The sequence below is a fragment of the Grammomys surdaster genome, unplaced genomic scaffold (genome assembly GCF_004785775.1).
Source record: "Grammomys surdaster isolate TR1022 unplaced genomic scaffold, NIH_TR_1.0 63, whole genome shotgun sequence".
NCBI classification, from domain to species: Eukaryota; Metazoa; Chordata; class Mammalia; order Rodentia; family Muridae; genus Grammomys; species Grammomys surdaster.
Window position 1 is genome coordinate 29,689,685 of NW_021604565.1, and position 24,374 is coordinate 29,714,058.

Sequence of the window (24,374 nt, forward strand, 5' to 3'; positions counted from 1 at the left end):
CTCTCTCTCTCTCTCTCTCTCTCTTGCCTTTGTCTTAGAAATTAGCAGTTTTGCAAGCCCTCTGTCCCAGAGTTGCACATAATGTGTTTGAGGTATGATTTACTTGACCAGACAAGGGCCCTGATGGGCTTGCCTGAAGGCTAGACTTGCCTTGAAGGCTCTGTTGTACTTCTCAAGCTGTATCGTTAAGGCTGTTCACACTCTGTGGCTCATGGAGTAGCAGTCTCTGAGAAAAACATTAAATGGTGAGTTTTGAGAAACATAGCAATCATAGCTTTGATAGCTTCTGGCAGGAATACAGGGGAAGAAGGACTCAATTTTGTTTAAGAGGCTAGAGTTTGTCCATGCTCCAGTGAGTAAATGAACAACACATATTGAACTTACTTTTTTCCCATTTTTCTTCTTTTTGTGTGTGTGAGAGGGTGGTCACAAGGGTGGACAATGGACATGGGAGGAGTGGGAATTGAGTACATGGGATCTATGATGTGAAATTTCCACATAATCAATGACAATATGTTCGGGGAAAAAAGAAATAGTTATGGTCATAGAAAGGGCTGCCTGGTCCTTTGAAATGCTTGTCTTTTCCCAATCGCTGTATTTCTTTATTCCTTTTTCCTTAAAATAAAGAATGATGTAACAGGTTAATGGAGGGTCTTGTAGGAATGGAAAACAAAGCAAACAACAGTAACACAAAAGCTACCTGGATGTTTTCATGAATAAACCTAAGAGTAAACCTTAGTAAAATTAAATCAATAAGCAAAAGGCTTCTGAGTCACCACCATGTACATTCTAAACATCTGGGTTGTTACCTCTCTTACTGAACGGTACCCATGGACCACTTGTTTTAAAGTTTTAGTTAATTTATAGTGTGGAAAAGACCCCCAAGCTCTTAGAACCTCAATCCGAGAAAGATTGTATCGTTATAAAAGTTCTTATGCTAATTGCTAAATTATTCTCACAAAACAAAGATTTGTATCTAGTGAATGTTTTTATAGTATCACTTTTCATTAGTTATTTGTTAGGTTCTGGGTTTAATTTTTGGTTTGATTTGGCTTCATTTTCCTTTTTGCTTTTTGAGGGCTTTTTGTTTTGTTTTATTTGTTCTTGTTTGTTGTTTGCTTGGTTGGTTGGTTGTTTTTTGCTTGTATTTTATGAGAGGTCTCATAATATAGCCTTGGCTAGTTTGAAACTTGCTATGTTGACCAAGCTAGCCTTTTAATCATAAAGATTTACCTGCCTCTGCCTCCTCAGTACTAGGATAATAGGTGTGAGCAGCCATACCCATCTTTTATTAACATTTAAAAAAAACTTTAAAATAGTGTAGTGGATCCCTGATGATGAGTTACAAGCTCAGCAGAAATATGAGCTGTGGTGGATTATAGCTGCAATCCCAGTATCCAGACTTGAGGCAGAACTGCTGCATTTGAGGTCAGCCTGGCACTCAGAGTAAACTCCAGACCAGTCTGGGTTACACTGTGAGATGCTGTCTCCAAAGACAAAAAAAAAAAGGAACAGAACTTCAGCAAGACAGTTTCTAATATCTCTTTCATCACTAAGTTTTATGACTACACATTCTCTTCCCTGTTCCGAAGTAGCTAAAACTGTAAAATCTTGTTTGAAAGCAGAGAGAGAAATCAATCCTAAGACAAAATCAGAAATGTATCTACAGGTGAACCTATCTAAAATGAAATACAAGAAACTTACTCAGCCACTTCTCTGCCCTTTATATTACAGACCCTCTGCTGTGGGCATTAGACTACATTTCTGCAGTAAATATTTTAACACCAACATGCCCAGAATTGTCAGAATCATCACATTTCAGTTAATTGATATCTTCTAACTCTGTTTAAACATAATATCTATATATTAGCATCTTGGGTTCATCTTCTGATACTATGATAAAATACCCTGACAAATATAATTTTAAAGAGAAAAGTTTTTGTTTATTTGTTTGTTTGGTTGGTTTGTTTTGGTTTGGTTTGGTTCACAGTTCTAAGTTACAGATTATCATGGGCAGGAAGCCACAGCAGCTGAAGCTTGAGGGATGTTAGCACATTACATCCATAATCATTAACAGAGAGCAAAGAATGCAAGTGTGTGCGTGCCTGGCTCATTTATTTCTTTTATGTGGGTTTACACTACAAGACCAAGCCCAAAGAATGGTGCAGTCCACAATGAATGAGTCTTCCTCTGTCAATGAACATAATCAAGACAAACCCTGCAGGTATGCCTGCAGGGCAACCTGATTATTGAGCAAACTAACCATCACATTTAGGTATCTTAGGTAGAAGATAGGTAGATAGATAGATAGATAGATAGATAGATAGATACAATAATATATATTATATATGGAGAGAATTCTATATATAATATTTAATAATTTTTCTATATAGAATTCTGTATAATATAGTCTACCTAACATACCTAATATATATGTATATGTATATACCTAATATATAAATGATAATCAATATAAATAAATATATATGTGTATTTCTATATCTTTAAATTAAAGAACCCATTAGTCACATCCTTAAAGGAAAGAAAAAAATCTCATTCTATAATAATGGCATGCTTTGTTTTTCAGGAGTTAAAGGAGAGCTGGGTGATATGGGAGCCCAGGGCAATATTGGCAAGTCTGGCCCTATTGGCAAAAAGGGTAAGTTGGCCATGTTATTTGGCAGTACAAACTAAAGCAAGGGAGCACATGGTGAACACATTTTGTTAATGTTTTATGTCATGAAAATGATCACTTTTCTTTTTTTTAAATAGTATTTGTTCTATCTCCTGAATTTGAGTCTTATACAAATTATATTTCCCATAGCGGAGAATCAAAATAAACTGTGGAATAAAATTAAGCAAGACTTCAGAACAGAATCACAAATAAAGTTCTTGTAGGTTCTATACTGAACTCTCTCCCTAGATCTATGACTAGCTACTAACCCTTGCTACAACCCAATGATATCATAATTTAAATATTGTCATGATTACTCATAAAACACAAGGTAGACAAGTATAGAGTAGAAAAATAATACTAATGTCTCCAAAATCTATTATCAAGATAAGAAACTGAAGTGTATCCAAAAATGCCCACCTCTTCGGACAAATTTTGCTATAACTACAGCCTCAATAAATTGTTTTTTATTACCCAATCTCCCCTTCCCTGCCCTCTTCCCATAAAACCTCACAATGGTAACAAGTCTCAATTGTTCTCAAATTCATTAATTCATTTATATATACAGGCATTGTTCCATTTGGTTGGGAACATGAAGCCGAAGGAAAAGTCAAAGTGCTTTGCCAGCAGCTCAGAGATGATTCAGAAAGATAATCTTTTTCACAAGAAGAATTATAATCCTGAACAACATGAGTACTAGAGGTGCCAAATGGGAAAAGAAGGCAGGATTGAGATGGGGAGAAACTGAAATAGATCTTAAGAAACAGCAACAAGTTTTCGCACACCAGGGAAAAAAATTTAAGGGAAATGCAGGAAATAGTCCTACAAAGGTTCAGATTAGAAGCTCAGTGCCATGAGTGCTATAGTATTGCATCCTTTGTGTTATAACAAATGCATAAGTCATAAATATTTGGCACTTTTCAAAACTGATCAAGTGCCTAGTGGTGCCCAACAGTTGAATCTTTTTTTAATTGGATATTTTATTTATTTACATTTCAGATATCATACCCTTTCCCCATTACCCCTCCCTAGAACCCCTTATCCTGTACCCCCTCCTCCTTTTTGCTTTTATACCATTTTAATTACATGCATGTATTATGGTCAGTTCTAGGTTGAGACTCTAACCATACAATCGATGCAAATAGCCAAGGAACAAGCAGCACGATAAACACAAATAGTCAAAGAAAAAGCAAGGCATTAAACCCAATTACATGAACACTCCCATGATCACTGATTCTAAGGGCTTATCAGAATGACCAAAATATCTGAGCCTACTTTCCTCTCTTAGAGAAACTCATTTTCATGTCTGAAGCCTACTTCCTTTTTCTAGCCTAAAATTTAGATTCCTGTCTGAAATTACTTTTTTGTTCTAGCCTAATGTCAGATTCTGAATCCTATTTCCTTGTCCTTGGCCAATGTCATATTCCTGCCAAGCAGCCCAATTCCTTGTCCTTGGCCCATGTCAGATTCTTGCCAAGCAGCCCCAAAGGCTCTTAGCCTCTCCCTGTTTTTTATTTCATTAACAAGACTGAGCCTGTCTTAGGTCATTCTGACAAGAATGCCTTCCTTACCCATCATGGAATATGCATTATCAAAAGCAATTCACTTCTGTCTTAGGCTAGTACGGCTAGCCCTTTTTTCTTGGGAATAATTTTATTCCTGCTGATCGTGTTAAAGCTTGTCTTTAACAACATCAACAGGTTGCCAGTCAAAGTGCGTGGTTTGAACCTGAAAATGGACCCTGAGACATAGTTATTAAATTAACAGGCTGCCAAGCCAAGGACAGCTAAGATTCTGCACAGAGCCTTATCAACAGTTGAATCTTATAGGGAGCTTGCCAGAGTGGAATCTGGGTGAGGCTTGTGACTTCTAATCGTGCCTGGAGGCTCAGTGCTTCCTCTTAGCTGTCTCAGCCACTCTTTCCCATGTTGATGGACTGGGAGACATGGATGAGCATCTCTCTTGAATGTTCATTACTGGTTGAAATCTTTATAGCTGGGGGATGCTATACAAGTTCCTCATAGTCCAGGACAGCTGTTGTTGTTTGAGTCTGGTGGTTTTATCAAAAAGCTGAGCTTTTTGTTTTTTAATTGAAAAGCTTCAGAACACTTCATTTGCACAGGTTTTACCTGAAATCCTGAGAGGATGCTTACCATGGGTTTACAAAATATGTTTTGGTAAACTTTGGAAATTAAGACAGTCATTTTATATCTATCAGCTGAAATAGTAATTCTCTACATTTTTGAAATGATTGCCTCTCTAGCAGTACACATATGTAATATATTAACATATGTTTGGTATGTAATATATATTAAAGTATGTTTCTTCTTCAACCCCAAACCCATTTGTACCCCTTAGTTGATATTGCCACCAACAATGCCTGAGTTAAGACCACTGTCTCCAGCTCTAAGTTCTCTCTACCATCCTTCTTGTATTGAATGGTTTTGGAGTGGATACAAGTATTCAAGAAGTGTACTGAGACTGGCTTAAATGAAGAAAAACATTTAGTTTGGACTTAAGCTGATATGTTTATGTAGTTTGAAGTTACTTTCATAAACAGTTAAGTTATTGCTAACAAGTACAGCATAGGAATAGCCTCCAAGAATATTCTCACCACCTATTGTGTGGGCTAGTACAAGTCATGAAACAAGTGCTGACTGTGCCCAGGCACATGCAGCACAAGAAATGTAGAGAAATAAACAAGGGTAAAATGCTTGACAAACCTAGAGCTGGAGATAATTTGAAGTTTTGCAAATCAGACATCTCAGGTATACATGACAAATATTTTAGCAGAATATGTCCTCAAACATGATGATCATCTGAACATTCATATCCTATGAAGAACAAGTTGCAATGTTGGAAAAACAGTAGTATGGTTAATAATCACACAATATCCTGACTTTAGCTATAGGGCAAGAGGCTACAGTCTACATCAAATTAATCTTTCTGAAAATTATGACTGGCTAGGTTTTAAAATATATAAACATGCTTACATATGAAGGCATGAGAGAACTGCAGCCATGCTCTGGAGTATTAGGAGTCAAAGTGAAATTAACTTGTAGATTCTACATAGGACATTCATCAGTTCATATCCAGTGCCCACTGTACAGGGGAGGAAACACTGAGAGACTCAGGTGTGACTAGAAACTTGCTCAGACTCAACTGATTCTGAAGGATTTCCAAAGAACAGAGAGCCCCAGGAAAATGCTCCATAATTCAGTTATAACTCCAGAAAAATCAGAAAGGCATTTAATTCAACATATACCAATTTGTGTTTGTTTAGCATAGCAAACTAAGTGTGTGAGAAAATACGTGATCAAGAAGAGAATATAAACAACAAAGAATCTACTTCAAAAACATTCAATTAAAAAATCAAAACTCAAAATGTCTTTCTCAAGATTGGTAACAAGGTTAGCATCTCCCTCTATCTTCAATTCTAATCAACATTCCTCATGAACATCTAGCCAGAGCACAAATACAAAAAAGAACTAGGAATCTCAAGAGTAGAATACAGACTGAAATTCATCACATACAGCTGATTTATTGCATGACCAGAAAATTGTTAATAAGCTACAGATAAGCTACTTATATAGAGAAGAGTTTTAGGATGCCAAACAAATAAAACTCAATTTGACTTCTAAATACAAAAAATGATGCCATTTATCATAGTATCAAAGTTATCATATACTTAGGAATACATTTAATAAAAAGTATCTAAGCCCTCCATAACAACCACAGTATGGTAATGGAATCAATGGCTGAAGAAATGGAAGTAGAGTTACTACATCCAGACTTGGTTTACACAGGTTGATACTATTCTTCAATGGAAAATCAGCTGCATATTTCTAAATAGTACTGGGTTAGCTAAATATTCATGTTTAAAAATAATAATTGGCTCAATGTGTAAATGTGCTTGCTGTTTTGCATAAATACAAGCACAAATGACAGAAGTATCCCTAGGGTCTTTTCAGAGATTGTTGGGAATTCGACCCAAATCCCAAGCCAAAGTTTACTTAATGATATTTTACAAAATTCAAACAACAATTTTATATATCAAATCTTCTAACACTATGCAATCGAAAGCTATACTAAATTGATGCCTACCTGCTAATGAATGACAATAGGAAAATATGGTCTTTGCTTTCCCTTATGCTTATGAATATTATGCTTATATAACTTTGTATATACAATAAAAACACTAAAACCCATAGAACAATCCTCTTGGCTCTGATTGTGTGATATGGCAACACACTCTATGCTCAGAGCCAAGGCTGCAGTGAAGCCACAGGATACAACATGGGTGAGCATTGCCACCAACACCTCAGATTCATTATAGGAGTAATTTTGAATTGGCTTTTGCTCTTGGCATTTTCAAAAACTTTTTACTGTTACCAAGTTTCTCAGGACACGCACATTTACTTATTCAACCCGAAATGTTGTCAATAACCCACAATTTAAGGAACTCAGTATTAGGTGACAGAGAAAAAGAGGAGTGACAAATCTTTATTTAGTATGACTAGCTGAGCCACTAAGTGGATGGATCACAGAAATGTTGAATAATTAAATTTGGAAATGGTGGATTAACTAAACATTCTCCTTTCTGTCCATTCCCACTTTCCCTTTATCACTCAGAGGTGCCGTACCCAAAGTACACCTCTATCACTGTCCTCATGGTTTTTATTTGCCCCTGTAGAATATTGGTTTCTGGGGGTATCTTAATTAGGATTTCTATTGCCATGAAGACCTACCATAGTGACTCTTATAAAGGCTAACATTTAAGTGGGACAGACTTAACAGTTTCAGAGGTTTGATTCATTATCTCCTGGTGGGAAACATAGCATCATGCAAAGAGACAGTACTGGAGAAGGAGCTGAGAGTTCTACATCTGGATCCGGAGGCAGAACAAAATGAACTGTCTTGAGCTTATGACACCTCAAAGCCCACCCCTACTGTGACAGACATTTTCTAAAAGGCCACACACACCACCTCCTCCAACAAGACCATGCACCCTAATGGACCCAGTCCCTATGGGCCAAACATTCAAACACGTAAGTCTATTGGGTGTCATTCCTACTCAAACCACCACAGGGGGTAAGAGATGAATAAAATATTTGTTGGATCTGTTGACTTAAGACATATAAACAGGAGGCTGGTGTGATAACATGGTAGGTAAAAGTGTTTGCTGAGCAAACCAAGGGCCAGGGTTCAATTTTAAAAGATGGTGTGGGAACTCACATCTGTAATCCCAGCATGGTGGTGATGGGAAGGGGAAGTAAAAGCAGGAGGATCACTGGGAATTGTTGGTCACCAGTAAAGTTCCAGGTCTAGCAAAAGACCAAGTCTGAAAAAATAAAGCAAAGCATGGTAGAACAGGACACTCAATGTCCTTCTCTGACTTCTGCAAGCATGCATACATATTCACAGGCATGCATGCCTGCATATACAGGTGTACATGTACCATACTCATATACATAAATACACATACACTCACAAAATGTGTGTGTGCATGTACATATGTATATATGTGTGTTCACATATATACTACCTGAGAATTATAATTTTACCTTTATGCCTATAATGAAGTAAAAACGTTCTAATAATTTATTGTATTAAGAATGCCAAAAACGTAGCTGTGGATATAGCTGAATGTTAGCAAGTTTGCCTAGGATAAGCTCTGGGTTTCGTACACAGAAATACACACATTTACCCATACATAGGTCTTCATGGGTGTACGTAGGTGTAGTAAAAACAGTATGACAAAACATACTATTTCCTACAAGGTAGCCTAGATTTTCTCTCTTTTCTTTTAGAACTACTTTTCTACGCTGCAAGTTCTATCATTCCCTGCCAAGATTTCCTTCCCATCTAGAGATGTGTCATAAAAATTTATGAGCATGTCTTAAAAAAATGGAGATGCAGTATTTTGACTTACCTGGATTAATTTCATTTTTAATCAGTAGTTGGAAATTTATTGTCCTCATTTGGCCATGGCCCTCCTAAGTTTTTCACTGGCTTGGATTAATCTCAACTTTCTCTGTCAGCTGACCTTAATGCTGTCACCTGCATAGTCAAGGTAGCTTTCCAGATGTCAATATTTCATTTTAAGAATAAGAAATAAGAATGATTTAATATAGGTAAATTCAATCTCATAGCGAAGTAAATGTTTTCACTTAAAGCCAATAATCTTTTCTGCACTGAAAGCATTCTGATTTCTTTTGTTCCTCTGAATGTGACCTCTAATTCTTTACTCAAGACACTTGTTATAGGTGTATTCCCACTCACAGGGCCAAATAAGGTTTTGTGGGCAACTTGAAATCATAATTAGGAAGCCCAAATCTTTGGTAAGCAAGCAAAGGGCACAGCTTGAGTGCTTTACGCTGAGCTCAGGTTGTTCCAGCATCCTTTAAGTATAGGCCATTGAGAATTTCATTAAGAGATGGGATTGCTTCATTTACTCCCCTAATGACTTACCATTCAAGGTACCATTATTTCCACTTAAGACGTAAAAATACAAACTTAAGGAAATTCAGCAGCCTGTCCACAAAACAGCAAGCACAGAATTCGAACACGTGGACATTCACTTTCATGGCTGTGTCTTACAATCTATCACAAAAGGAAAGGGCTTCATGTTTAATGTTCACCACAGTAGCTGCAGCTTCTCAGAATAGAAGAAGCCACATTTCAATTCAATCAACCATGTCCCACAAAAATCAGATCAGGATGGTGCTGCCTTGTAGTCTTTTCTGCTGTGATCCACAAGGGTCTTTTCCTGTTCTGAACACCTACTGCGCTTTTAGTTTATTTTGAAATGTTAGAACATCATGATATCAATATTCTTGTTCTCATGTGTGTTTTTATTTCCTTAAAAGCCAATCCTTCTTCCAAAGCAAATATGGACCTTTTTTATTCCTGGCAGAAACATCCAAGATTTGAAATGGATGCCAAAGCTACAGATAATAAACCGGAGCCTTTATTCAGCATGAATTTGTTCCCAATTCATACAGTCTTTTTGTTTTGTTTTTACAATCCAGCCAGTGCCCTCTCCCAATCCCCCTCCCAAGTTTCTCATCCCATTCCTCCTCCCCTCTGTATTCCAGAAGATGACACACACACACACACACACACACACACACACACACACACACACACACCAGGCATCTCCCCTCCCTGGGCCTTCAAGTCTCTCCAGGATTAGACATGGCTTCTCCCAGTGAAGCCAGATGAGGCAGGCCTCTGCTATATATGTGTCTTGGGTCTCTGACAAGCTTGCATATGTTGCCTGGTTGGTGGCTTAATGTCTGGGAGGGGCATCCAGGTTAGTTGAGACTTCTGGTCTTCCTATGGGGTCACCCACCTCTCCAGCTTCCTCCATCCTTCCCCTAATTCAACCATAGAGGTCCACAATTTCAGTCCAATGGTTGGGTGTAAGCATTTGCTTCTGTCTCTCTGTCAGCTGCTGGTTGGGCCTCTCAGAGGACTGCTGTGCAAGGCTCCTGTCAGTAAGCATAGCATAGCATTAGTAATAGTGTCAGGCCTTGGTGCACCCCCATGAGATGGATCCCAAGTCAGGCCAGTCACTGGACCATTTTCCCTCAGTCTCATCTCCACTTTTGTTCCTGTTATTTTAGACAGGAATAATTCTGGATCAGAAAAGACTATGAGCTGGTAACCCCATCCCTCCTCTTAAGGCCCTGTCTATCTACTGAAGGTAGACTCTTCAAGTTTCTTTTCCCCACTGTTGGACATTTCATCTAACATCACTCCCATTGAGTCCTGAGAGTCTCTCACCTCCCAGATCTCTGGTGCTTTCTAGAGGGTTCCCCCACCTCCTACTCCACCCTCGAGGCTACTTACTTCCATTCATTCTGCTGGCTCTCTGGCCTTCCCTTCTGCCCAATGCCCCCCCCCATACCTGATCTTGTTCCCCTTTTCCCTTCCTCCCTTCTTCCACCCAGATCCCTCCCTCCCTCTACCTCCCCTGATTATTTTCTTCCCCCTTCTAAGTGGGATTAAAGCATCCTCACTTGGGCCATTCTGCTTCTTAAACTTCTTAAGGTCTGTGGGTTGTATCCTGGATATTGTGTACTTTTTGACTAATATCCACTTATAAGTGAGACATATCATATATGTCCCTTCGTATCTAAGTTACCTCACTCAGGATGATATTTTCTAGTTCCATCTTTTTGTCTGCGGTACTCATGGCTTTCTCATTCTTAATAGCTGAGTGGTGTTCCATTGTATAAATGAATGACATTTTCTGTATCCTTCCTTCATTTCCAAGACATCTGGGTTGTTGCCAGATCTTGTTATTGCAAATAAGGCCACTATGGACATAGTAGTACACTACTCCCTCTGGAATGGTGGAGCATCTTTTGGGTATATATATATTTATCTTCAGGTACATCTATTTCCAATTTTCTGAGGAACTTCCAGATTGATTTCCAGAGTGCTTGTACCAGTTTACAATGTCACTGGCAATGGAGGAGTGTTCCTTTTTTTCTACATCCTCACCAACATGTGCTGTCACCTCAGTTTTTGGTCTTAGCCATTCTCAATGGTGCATGGTAGAATCTCAGGGTTGTTTTGATTTGCATTTCCCAAGTGCTTCTGAGCCATTCAAGATCCCTCTCTTGTGAATTATCTGTTTAGCTCTGTACCCCATTTTTTAATTCGCTACCTTCTTGAGTTCTTTTTATATTTTAGATATTAGCCCTCTATAGGATGTGAGGTTGCTGAAGATTTTTCCCCAATCTATAGGTTGCTGATTTGCCTATTGACTGTGTCTTTTGCCTTACAGAAGCTCTTTAGTTTCGGGAGGTTCCATTTATCAATTCTTGATTTTAGAACCTGAGCCACTGGTGTTCTGTTCAGAGAATTTCCCCCTGTGCCAATGAGTTTGAGGCTCTTTCCCACTTTCCCGTCTATTAGATTCAGTGTATCTGGTTTTATCTTGAGATCCTTGATCCACTTGGACTTGAACTTTATGCAAGTTCATAAATATGGATCTATTTTCATTTTCCTACATACAGACTTTCAGTTATACCAGCACGATTTGTTGAAGATACTTTCTTTTTTACCATTGTATGGTTTTGGCTTTTTGTCAAAGATCAAGTGTCCATAAGTGTGTGCATTTATTTTTGAGTCTTCAATACTATTCCACTGATTGACCTGTCTGTCTCTGTACCAATACCATGCAGATTGTCAAAGATCAAGTGTCCATAAGTGTGTGCGTTTATTTTTGAGTCTTCAATACTATTCCACTGATTGACCTGTCTGTCTCTGTACCAATACCATGCAGATTGTATCACTATTGCTGTGTAGTACAGCTTGAGGTCAGGAATAGTGATTGCCCCAGAAGTTCTTTCATTGTTAAGAACTGTTTTTGCTATCCTGAGCTTTTTTTTCCATATGAAATTGAGAATTGCTCTTTCCATGTCTGAATAATTGTGTTGGAATTTTCATGGGGATTGTGTTGAATCTTTAGATTGCTTTTCGTAGGATGGCCATTTTTACTATATTATTCCTACCAATCCATGAGCATGGGAGATCTTTTAATCTTTTGAAACGTTCTTTGATTTCGCTCTTCAGAGGCTGGAAGATCTTGTCATACAGATCTTTCACTTGTTTGGTTAGAGTTATACCAAGATATTTTATAGTATTTGTTACCATTGTGAAAGGTGTTATTTTCCTATTGTTCTGTCAGCCCATTTATCATTTGTACAAGGAAAGCTACTGATTTGTTTGAGTTAATTTTTTATTCAACCACTTTGCTGGAGTTATCAGCTGTGGACATTCTCTAGTAGAATTTGGGGGGATTGTTTATCACTTGAAGTTAGAGTACTATATTAAATAGATACAGAGAGTGTGGGCAGCCTTCTTTTGTCCCTGATTTTAGCGCGATTGCTTCTAGTATCTCTCCATTTAGTTTGATATTGACTGTTGGATTGCTGTATATTGCTTTTATTGTGTTTAGGTATGGGCCTTGAATTCCTCATCTCTTCAATGATTATGATGCTGTGTAAGTGTTATTGTAAAACCTTTTAATGGGTCAATCCCTATGATAACTGAGATAACAATTAATTAATGGGTAGATGGGGAACATACACAGAGTGGATATAATGCAAATAGAAAATTCATTTGCCCAGAAGCTAAAGTGAGATATTTTTATGCTACTCAGAATAATATGTAATTTATACTCATTAATTGTTTACTTCTGAAGTTTCCATTTAATAACTTTGAATTATGGTTGATCACAGGGAACTACAACTATAGAAATAAATCAAAAGTCAGAAAGAGAAGATTATTGTTATCTATATTTATTTTATGTCTGTTATAAGACTTATCCAAAATAGTAATTACAACAGAATTAGACTCCATATTCAATCCATATCAATTTGAGAGAGATTTAAGTGCAATCAGAATATAAATTATAAGAAAATAAAGTATTAAGCCTGCCTTCATAGAATAGTGTTATTGCTCTAATTTATGGTGCCTTTGAATCTTCTAAACACATAGTCATAATTTTATGTGAATTTTTATTGCAAAGACTGCTATTTCCTTCAGAATTTTTCTATTATTTGTTTTTACCTCACATCATTATACAGACTTAAAGGGTATGATATTATATTTTGATACATACGCACATTGCATATCAATCCCCTAAAATACTTACTGTTCTTTTGCAGTGAATTGGTCAAGATCTCCTCTAATTATTTAGAAGTAGAGAATACATTACTATCATCAATAATCGTCCTAGTGTGCAACAGAAGATAAGGGCTTGCTGCTGCTAAGTCTAATTTTATTCCCCAGGACAAATCATGTCCAATTTCTTCTGATCTTACCCTTTCCAGCATGTGCTAACTATTATCCTACTGTCTAAGCCTATGAGAGTAACATTTTCCACTTCTAAATATAAGTAAGATCATGGGGGTTTTGTCTTTCTGTACCAGGCTTATTTCAGTTGAATAACATTTTCACTTTATTTGGCTTCATACAATCATCAGCCAACTCATCTGCAAAGCATTCTGAACTAGGAAGTCAGAAATGGTTGGGTTTAAATACCAACCCTGCCATTCAAACTATTGAGCAGGTTATTCGCCTACATGAACCCAAGTTCCTTCCATTGTAAAATGAAGGCAATCAGATTGCCCACCTCATAATATAAGATTTAATCTGATAATATAAGTGAAGCATGTAGAATGATTGACAATATATTTATATTTAGTAAATGAATATCCCCTTTCTTCTACAACTCATTCTCACAGTCCTCTCTAGCTTGCATATGAGGGAATAAAGAATCTTTAGGAAACAACTAAGACTAGAGCAATCTTCCTCAGCAAAAGAGTTGACATGTTCTCATGTGTTTGTTCATTTGTTGGTTTGTTATTCTTACCACCTCTATGATGTCTGTACCCTTCTACATACTGCTGCTGAAGTTCTTCCCAGGCTTAATTGCAAAGTACTCCATCTTTCCTACTACTCTCCTATCTCTCCTGACTCCCTCTTAGGTATACCATATTTGTTAGAAGTGTCTCTCCCAGACTTACCATGTTATGTGATTATCGAGTTCAGCACTGTCCATAGGAAAGTTCTGAGACTTCTACTCTCACACCTGAACAGCACTCTGAAAGTCAAGAGCCTCTTTCTTTCTGTTAGTCAAGCACCTACATGTGTGACATCACTGGAAAGAAAGTGTCCATATAGATCAGTTTTAAAAGGCATGGGAAATCCATGGGAATCCCATTAAAAATACTTTCTCCTACTTATAAGAATGGCCTTGTGAGAAGCTCTCAGCAGACAGAGGTTGTCTAAGACATAAGGTGTCAGTAGAATGACACCCTCTGAGCAAATGACAGAAGTAATCTGCAGGCTTTACAGTGGCCTTGTGAGAGATGGGATTGGAACCTATTGGTTCATATGCCCAACTTCCTAACTTCCTTTAGTTCTTATCCAGGCAGAACTGCCTCTTACTCCTTCAATCTTGGTGACCTCTAGTCTGTGTTTACCCTTCGTAATTTTTTTCTTATATTCTTATATAACCAGATCACCTTTAATGCATGAAACCTTACCTCACCTTGTGCAGTGTCTTGTCTTTTGATCCTCAAGAACCTCAGCCAAACATGTTCTCCTAGAAATCAAAAGCTTTTCCTTTCAATTATTGTGTCTGATGTGGGCTTCAGGAGTTATTTTGAAGTTTTAAAATAGAACCAATATTTTTTTTTTATTTCTTTCTCCCTATTTCAAAATGTCTGCTTCTTTGAGAATTATTTCTTGGAGACCTCTGACTGAGTAATATAATCGCCCCATAGAAAGAAGAACAGAAAGAAAAATTATCAAGGTTGACATTTCACTCTAATGTGATATGACTCTGCAGAACAGATATTTGCATGTGTTATGTCCTTCCTAAAAATTGTAAATGCTTTGAAGTCAGAAGTTTAATCTTGTTCTTTTGTATATTTTCTCCTAGAACCTAGCTGTTAGACTTGCTACTTGTTGAAATCATTTGAAAAAAAACTGATGAGTTTATTTATTTAGTTTTTGTTTTGTTTTGATTTGATTTTGCCAAGGCCAAAGTCACATAAAATGACCTGGAAGTTAGTAACTAAAGGCAGCTCAGTGTGTTAATTAGTGAATATAGATTTGCAGAACAATTGTATTTTTAAAATTAAAACTATTCTCCTCATTATATTGGCACTGTTATTAAGGTGAAGGCCATATTATCAGCAAGACAAGTATGACAAATTCTAATGTTCTTTATGTATCCTGCAGGAATTTCAATGATCAATCTAAATAAATCGTGACTCATCTGATTATTTATGCTTATGCACAACCCAAAGCAAATCAGTGGTAAAAAGCTAAGAGATATTAGTTGGAGATAATGAAAACAAAATTTAAAGGCTGTTTCCTTTGGCTTTAGGGGTATAGATGATATCAGCCTGAAACAACTCACTTTTATTTAGTTATTGTGCTTTTTTCTGCCTTTATTTAGGTGACAAAGGGGAAAAGGGTCTGCTTGGGATTCCTGGAGAAAAAGGCAAGGCAGGTATGAACTACATGCTGAATTTGTTTTCACTGATTTCTGACACCACTCCAAATTTGTCCATCTCAAAATGATGTGTTAGAAAAAAAGAAAAAAAAACCAGAGCCCCTTTTGATTCATTCAACCTTATTTCCATGAACTAGAGGATATAAAGAAAGAGAACTTTCCTGTCTGCACACTGGTGACTTTCCAAGCCCTGGGGAAGGGAATAAGGGGACATTCCATCCCTGCTGTGCTCATGGTGAGAAGCAAGCCCAGCACATCAAGAATTGGAGCTCAGTGTTTGGAACCAAGAGAAAAGTCCACACCAGAAACTGCATCAGCAGCCATGCCTCGAGTCTAGAGTATGTGAGCCAAATGCTGGCCTGAGGTTGGCCTCCAGTGCTGATCTTTTTAAGGTTACCTGGCTACAAAGCTTGTCCTGCTTGAGCTTGAGGAGCCCTCAGAGAACTTGGCTTGTAATGTTTGATATGAGGAAGGAAAGTAGGTTATTTGGGGAAAATTTCCACTGTTTCTATTGACAGTGGTCTAGTGAAGACTCGTTCAAAGAATTGCTCAATATTCCCTGTGTTTATCTGTGTCTGTGGATTAATTAAAGCATTGGGTATTTTTCCATTTGCTTAATAAAATCAGTTTAACTTTTCATACTTCCAAGCAATAAAGATATGGAAAACTACATGCAGCAACCATTAAACAGAAATAAAAGAGTCATTTGAATTCACCACCATTTTCTTTGATTCTGCTTCTCTTCGCTACAACTCAGGGCCGGTAGAAAGCCGGGTGAGCAGAGCAAGAAGCACAACAAACTAAAATAATACTTAACCAGTAAACTGGAGAGCTGCCTTTTAAAAATTAGGCTGCATATATTTACAGTATTTAAATATAGGCTTTGAAACTGGACAGCTACACTTTACATGGATAATCAGAGTTAACTTGTGATTGAATCATGAAAATTTCCTCTATCTTGGGAGAGTTGTGTGAGCTTGTGAATAATGCAGTAACAGAAGAGAGGCCTGGCTACAAATACGTTTTAAGGAAGCTGTAAAAGATTCCTCCTGAAATCGAGCAGACCATTTCATATTCAAGAAAAACAGCAAATGGCTCACCGTCTCTGTGCAGCGCTTCATCTTGCTTATTCCTTATAAAACCCTCATTTAGAGTTGTTGTTTTTTTTTTAATTTATATATCTTTATTTTATATGTGCTGGTGTTTTGCCTGCATGTATGTCAGTCTGAGGGTATCAGATTTCAGAGCTACAGATGGTTGTGAGCTGCTTTATGGATGCTGGGATTTGAACCTGGGTCCTCTGGAAGAGCAGTGAGTGATCTTACCCACTGAATCATCTCTCCAGCCCCCACCCCACATTTCTAAAATACACTTATGACTTTTTACAGTGAAAATAATAAATTGGAACCCTTGTTGAAACGTGTAGCGATTCACAGAGAGTTGTATGTAACCAAGCTGGAAAGTGATAGAAAACACTGGGAATACAGAAATGGTCCTCTCCAGAAGATCATGGTGTGCTTCAGCATGAACTGACAGTTTTGTCGTTGTTTACAAGGTACCATCTGCGACTGTGGCAGATACCGGAAAGTGGTTGGGCAACTGGATATTAGCGTTGCTCGTCTTAAGACGTCAATGAAATTCATCAAGAATGGTAAACATAGTCACTGTTTTGCTCCATTTCATATCTGTTAATCTGGTCCTTCAACACTATATTCCTGAGCAAGAAATACCTTGGGTCAAGCAAAGTATCACAGTACAAAAGCCTCTCAAAATATTGAGTATCCTCTCAGGTCCCAATATTTTTAATTTTACTGCACAGATTCAGTCATTTGTGTGTAGTGTTTCAGGAGGAAAGAGGACTTTGCTAAAAGTGGCTGTAAATTCCACAGGATGGGAGTAAAAATCCTTATCCAAATTCTTTGGTCAAATTAAGAAAGTTTTATTTTCTGTAGCACAAGGCTATCTCCCTAAAGTGGGGTTGAAGAAGATAGCATAGCCAGGTGGTGGTGGCGCATGCCTTTAATCCCAGCCCTTGGGAGGCAGAGGCAGGCGGATTTCTGAGTTCGAGCCCAGCTTGGTCTACAGAGTGACCAGGACAGCCAGAGCTACACAGAGAAACCCTGTCTCGAAAAACAAAACAAACAAACAAAACAAAACAAAAAAAAGAAGATAGCATCAAACATAGGAAAAAGTTTATACATAGCCCAAAACATTATAGGCCGAGGTGATTTCCAAGGTTTTTTTGGTTACGTAGGAACTTACCAGAACATCTTATCTTGTCAGAGTGGAGGGCGGTCAGGGTATATTATGTGGAACACGTCAAATTCCAGAAAATGGGTCAAGACCTAGTCAAATCCAAGTTTTACAGAAACAGGACTGAACTTATTTTGACCTTTGGCTTTTAATCTTAAGATAGAGTGAGGCTGATCCATCAAACAGAAGGAGAAAAGAAGAAAGCTGAGTAAGCCATGAGAGAAGAAGAACAGACACAGATTGAAACAGAATCTCTGAAACTGTCATAGTAGCAAGGACTACTTACTTGAGTGTTTGGGATAACACATAACTACTAACAATAGAGCATTTGGTGTTTTCTAGTATTGTGTTACATGTGCTGTGAGCCACCTGAAGCATGAAGAATGTCCCACCTGGGGATACAGAGAGCAGAGTAGAGTTTTCCTGACCCCCTTCACAATAACATTCAGTACCATTCTTATGTGCGTCTATAAATTTTTCAGCTTGATCATTTTTCTTGCCCCTTGTCCATTTTCCCACACTAATGAATACTAAACTTTTCAACTTGGCAAGGGCTTTGCTGAGAGAGTTTTATTAAAAAATCTGATGTAGTGACTATGGCCAACTTCATCTGGCTGAACTTTCACTTAGTGTAATACGGATGTACGTGTTGCACATTAGTAGAAGCAAACAAATACAATCAACTGCTCAGAGTCACAGTGTAACGATAGAGGCACAGGGAATACCAATGCTTAACTAAGCACCTTCATTGGTTATAACTTCTGGTTGGAAGTCATAAGAAGATTCTGTATGTCGAAGCTGGAGAAATGGCTCAGCAGTTAATAGCTTGCACTGTTCTTTCAGAGGATCCCAGATCAGTTCTGACCACTCATGTCAGGCCGTTCACAACTCCCTGTAACTCAAATTCCAGAAAATCTGACACCATCTTCTGATTTCTATAGGCACCCTCATATAACATGCCCTACACAGAGAGAGACATACACACATAGTCATGAATAAAAAACAAATTTAAAGATAAAATTCTATATCTTAACATGACTCACACTCTCATGAACACACAACCACAAGTTATAACATTTCAGCAGTCACAGGTTTCTTTGTAAAGTTCATTAATCCCAAAATGAATACAAACCACAAAGACAGTATTATGAGTTGAAGGTCATTTTCAATATCTAGTTGTATCTTGAAAAGCTCAGTAGCTAAGTATCCCCTATAACTCTCTGGATAATCTCAATCATTGTGTATGTCCATATTCCAAAAATTCCTGAAGTGGACAAAACATCTTTATTATTCCCATGCTGTCCATTGAATGCTTGCGATAGAATTCGGCATTTCTTAGGGTGTTCTAGGCATTGGTTTGAAGAGCATCAGACATGATGACTAACCTCAAGACATTTGTAGTTCAATGTAAGATATACACAAACAAGCAGAGGCGACTGTGCTGAGTGGTATAAAGAGATAGGAAAGGACAATGAAGACATACTCACTTGAGTGTTAAGGATAGCACATAACTACTAACAATAGAACATTTGGTGTTTCTCGTATTATGTTACATATGCTATGAGCCACCTGTAGCATGAAGAAAGTCCCGCCCAGGGATACAGAGAGCAGAGTAGAGTTTTCCTGACTCCCTTCCCAATAATATCCAGTACAAATTCCCATGTCTACCAAGGGGCATTGGAAAAGCTTCATATAGAAAATGTCATTTTTCTCTGAGACGTAAAGATCATCAGGGTCTTTCCAGGCACGAAAGGTGAGAGTGGGGAAGAAAAGTGCCACATGTGCCTGATACAGAAGTGGTGAGGTGCTTCAGGTAGCAGCTCATATAAACCGAGCTCTGTTATCAGGAGTACTATGGGACAAATATGTGGGAAGCTAAAGAGGAAGAGGAGAGAAAACAGATGGTAGATTTTTATTTTGTACCCGATAAACAGCAAGACACAGACAAAATTAAATGAGTAAATACCTCATTATAACCTTGCAAAGGAGCTCTTGAGTGCTCTGAGTTCATTGAAATGTAACAATATTATATAACAATTTGCTTCTTCTTGTATTGAGACACATCGTGATATTCTTCATCTCCTCCTTGCAGTCATAGCAGGGATCCGGGAAACTGAAGAAAAATTCTACTACATTGTGCAGGAGGAGAAGAACTACAGAGAATCTCTGACCCACTGCAGGATCCGGGGAGGGATGTTAGCCATGCCTAAGGATGAAGTCGTAAACACGCTTATTGCTGACTATGTTGCCAAGAGTGGCTTCTTCAGAGTGTTCATTGGGGTGAATGACCTTGAGAGGGAGGGGCAATATGTGTTCACAGACAACACTCCATTGCAGAACTACAGCAACTGGAAGGAGGGGGAGCCTAGTGACCCCTACGGCCATGAGGACTGTGTGGAGATGCTGAGCTCTGGCAGGTGGAATGACACAGAGTGTCATCTTACCATGTATTTTGTCTGTGAGTTTGTCAAGAAGAAAAAATAGTTCCCCTCATATTACACAGTCACTTTCTCCCTTGGTCTTTTAGCAATTACTTGTATCCATCTTCCATCTTTACCTTCCTAATTACAATTTAGCTTTTGCTAAATTGACATAAGGGCTCTGCCTCCACTGTCTTCTTCTGTGTTAATTGTGACATTTTTGTACATGATGTTTACTTGGGCTATTCTTGTGGATCGTTCCTTGCATCTCTATTTAACCCTCTAGCATACCAGAAGGAAGACACTGGAATTCAGAAGGGAAAGGGGGCGGGTGGTTCTGAAGCAATACAAGTTATAGTTCTTCTGTTAAATTGTCCTCTGCTATTAATGACTCCATTTTATTTCATGAACGTATTCATGTAGACATTCTTCACCTTCAACATAAATATTCTAGAGGAAAGGGCTCAAGCCTTCAGAAAACCATAAAAGTTCTACAGTGCTACGCTCTCCAGGGACCTTCCCTCTTCCATCTAATACATCACCCATGGAGAAATTTCATGGGAGACCTTTCACTCTCTGTAAATCAATGTTGCTAGAGACGCCCTTTCTATTATTTTAACATCACCCAGATAGGTCCGGAACAACATTTGAAATGTTTTTAGAATCCTCATTTACTGAGCTGGCAACAGTCTACCTTGAGCTGCAGATCAAACCTCACAGCAGCTTTAATCTGGCATTTGGAAATAAACAGTGGAACAAAACTCTAGCTTCTCTCCTTATAAACGGATACCCTGCTTATGGGTTGTGACACATGATTAGATTGTTTAAAATGCTGGCAAAATAGTTAATGAAACAAGGGAAACAGATAAACAACATATGTTCTGCTTAAACCATCTGTTCATGACTCCGCCCATGACTAACTAGTGGTGAGAAGAGGCTACTGGCACTGGCTATGTGAATTCACCAAGAGTCACAAATCCACGTCCTACAGAGTCCAGAAAGATGACATAAATAGATGAAGTGGGAGGGGTGAGGCCCTTAATCCACTAGTCAAAGCCTGCTCTTTGAAGGAGCCAACAACTTAGCCACTGCTATTGCTGCCACCAAGGACCCAGAATCACTACAAGCCAGTATCCTGACATTTGAACTGAAGTCAAATGGCTGGAACTTTATAACTCCATATTTCCAAGTGTTGACAATTAATCAATATCTAACCTAGACTCTAAGACCTACAAATGACTGTTAACCAAATTATGAACTTTCCATTTCCATCTCTGGGGAAAGTTCTGAAAGTTCTAATTGTGCCAGGTGTCATTAGGAAATAATGACTTCAACGTCAGGTCTCCCATGAATGCCTTATTCAGTTCAGCTCAATAGGAGAAATTTGTTAAATCTTTGACATTTATCAGGTTTTTAAAGTAGTTACAGAGTCTCTTTTGAGAATGTGGCATAGGATATTTTGAAGGCCAATCAGTTTAATATAATTACAAATCAGGGCATCACGCCAAATGCCAGCCAAAATCTCAGAGAATTGGAACATTCAGAAACATGTGGAGGGATAGAAATGGCTGAGAGAAAAGAGAGGCAGCCAAAAGTAAACGCAGCCTAGGGCGGCTCCTGTTGGATTCATGTTCACAATTGCTCTGAGTCCCTCAAGTCTGAATATTTTGAACATATGGCAAAAGCTATCATTTCTATTATAAATTTATAATGCTAACAATCATTTTCTTAGTAACTCATCTCAGTTTGGAGGACACTTCTCAGAGTAGACAACAGTTTCAAGGAATAGGATCCATCAATTCCTGCCTGAAAGAACTTGAGACATTACATATTTAATCAGAACTCTATGTAAATGAGTGCTCTTTTCTATTTGTCTTTCAAGTGAGCATGCCAGTATATAACCCAGGCTGTTCTTGAACTCACACTCTTCCTGCTTCAGTCTCTTGGATGCTGGATGACAGGTATGCAATTCCAAGCCCAGCTGAAAATATACTACTCAATATGTTCTGTGTTTTAGGAAATCCTCTGTACCTACTTCCTCAAGGCAAGAAGTTTTACTGCCATTTTTCCAGTAAAAACAGTGCAGCCCTGGGAAGCAAAGATATTAACAAATTGGTGTATTTGAGAGAAAAGCAAAAATCTACCCTAGTCTAAGCTGAAAGCTATCTAGATTGCATGCTTAGAAGGTAGCAAGGTTTGTGTGTGGTGTTGTGGGAGTGGAGAAATGAAGTGAGTAGCATCACTGAAGGCACTGTCTACAGAGACTGAGAAATGCAGAGATTATCACTGATGAGAAGGTTGGTGGTGTGGGTTCATTTAGGGTAATACAGCTGTGTCAGCACTTCACAAAAGTTCAAACTCTAGATCTGGCCATCACAGCTGTCTTAATGCCATTGATTACTGTAACTCTTCTTAGCCATGTTATGGGGATAATTTAAATGTCCTTTATCTTGTGCTTTTATCGTTTACACTTCATAGAGAACCCTAACAACTAAGAAGGAGTTATAGTGAAGTATTTAGAAGAGTATCAAGTAGATACAATACATGGGGCCACAAGACTCAGACATTATTACTAACTACATGTGCTATGGGGTACGTGAGAGAAACAATGAATATTTTGAGATATATAAAATGTATTGATATATATTTACATATGTAGATGTAAATGGACATCAGTATATTATAAATAGAAAACTTATATTTAATTAAACAAAATATGAGTTTTAAAACATAAAAGTAAAATCACTGGTGTCTGGAGAGATAGCTCAGTGGCCAAGAGCCCATGAGACCCAGTTAAGTTCCCAGAGTCCACATCATGTGGTTAACACTTGTCTGTAATTTCAACTCGATGGCATCTGACACCTGAAGTGGAAGCTTCTGGTTTCTTTAAAAATACAATTGTGTCATGTGATGTTTTCTGGAAGCTGTTTTGTGATAAGCCATGCGATGTTTTTCTGAAAACAAACTCTTGAGATGGAACATGGTGTTTGGAAAGAATATAAATGGATCCCCACAAACAGTGAAAAGTGGCTCTTGTATTGTGACACTGTGCCACCCTTTGCTGGTCTTTGCTGGCCATGCAACACTGTGTTGGTCTTGTCTGGTCTTTGTTTGTCTTGACTTTGTAGAGCAAAATAGGTAAAAGAATGTCTCATGGTATTCCAGCTGATTCTAGTCATTTATTCTGACTTGTGGCAATTCAGCACAGCCTTGTAATTTCTGCTGGATTGTGCTACAACTACAGATTTGTGTTTGATGTATGTTATTAGACTGAACTACTAGTATCTTGAAAACGAAAAGTGGAGTCACCCTAAAAAACTACTTCTAAGCAGGTCCACAACCCCCTTTTCCTATTAACCTTCTTTCTCCTCTACCTCTGGTTCAGGGGCCTAGAAGGAAGATTGAATCATTTAAGAACCCTAAATGAAATAGGCTTTGAAAATCTGAGCCTACAGATACTATTACCTGGACTCCATGGGCTCCTACCTTCATATGTGCACAGTCTCACACACATACACATATATGCATGTAATTGTAGAAGGAAAATAAATCGGTTTTTAAAAATAAAACTGTTAGTTGTGATTATCAAGTCTTCATACTACAGCTTAATCCTTTCAAGTATGAGGGAAAATATCTCTTCTATCATTTCAATTAGGATTGAAGAACTATTTTCCATTGATCCCTTATACATAAACCTTTATATAGCATAGGAATGTGTGTCCCAGTGATTCTAACAGATGTTCTTTTAGTTTGTATGTGTATGCTGTTGGCAATTTAATAAGCCTTTGTGACAAATGAAAATACATTTCATCTGATTTGCACTCATTATCCTTGTTCTGAGTTTTGCTGCTTGAGAAGCATAAGCCATGAGTTCAGCTGGGGAATCAATGACAGGCTCTGGAGGAAAGGAGAAACAGGAGAAAGAACTGTCCTAGACATGCCAGGCATTATCAAAGTAATATCCAGTACCACAACATTCTCA

General features: G+C 38.0%; 1 protein-coding gene across 2 annotated transcripts in view; it reads left to right on the forward strand.

Annotated features, from left to right (window-relative positions):
• Nucleotides 1-23,981, forward strand: part of Colec10 (collectin subfamily member 10) — a 45,871-nt gene extending 21,890 nt beyond the window's left edge. Inside the window, exons 3-6 of one of the 2 annotated variants that reach the window (XM_028766230.1) lie at nucleotides 2,588-2,659; nucleotides 15,663-15,716; nucleotides 17,275-17,370; nucleotides 20,065-23,981. In XM_028766230.1, the coding sequence (XP_028622063.1) occupies nucleotides 2,588-2,659; nucleotides 15,663-15,716; nucleotides 17,275-17,370; nucleotides 20,065-20,456 (614 nt within the window). In that variant the 3' untranslated portion in view covers nucleotides 20,457-23,981. The remainder of the gene's footprint in view (nucleotides 1-2,587; nucleotides 2,660-15,662; nucleotides 15,717-17,274; nucleotides 17,371-20,064) is intronic. The other variant, XM_028766238.1, reaches the window with a different exon arrangement.
• Nucleotides 23,982-24,374: the final 393 nt, after the last annotated feature.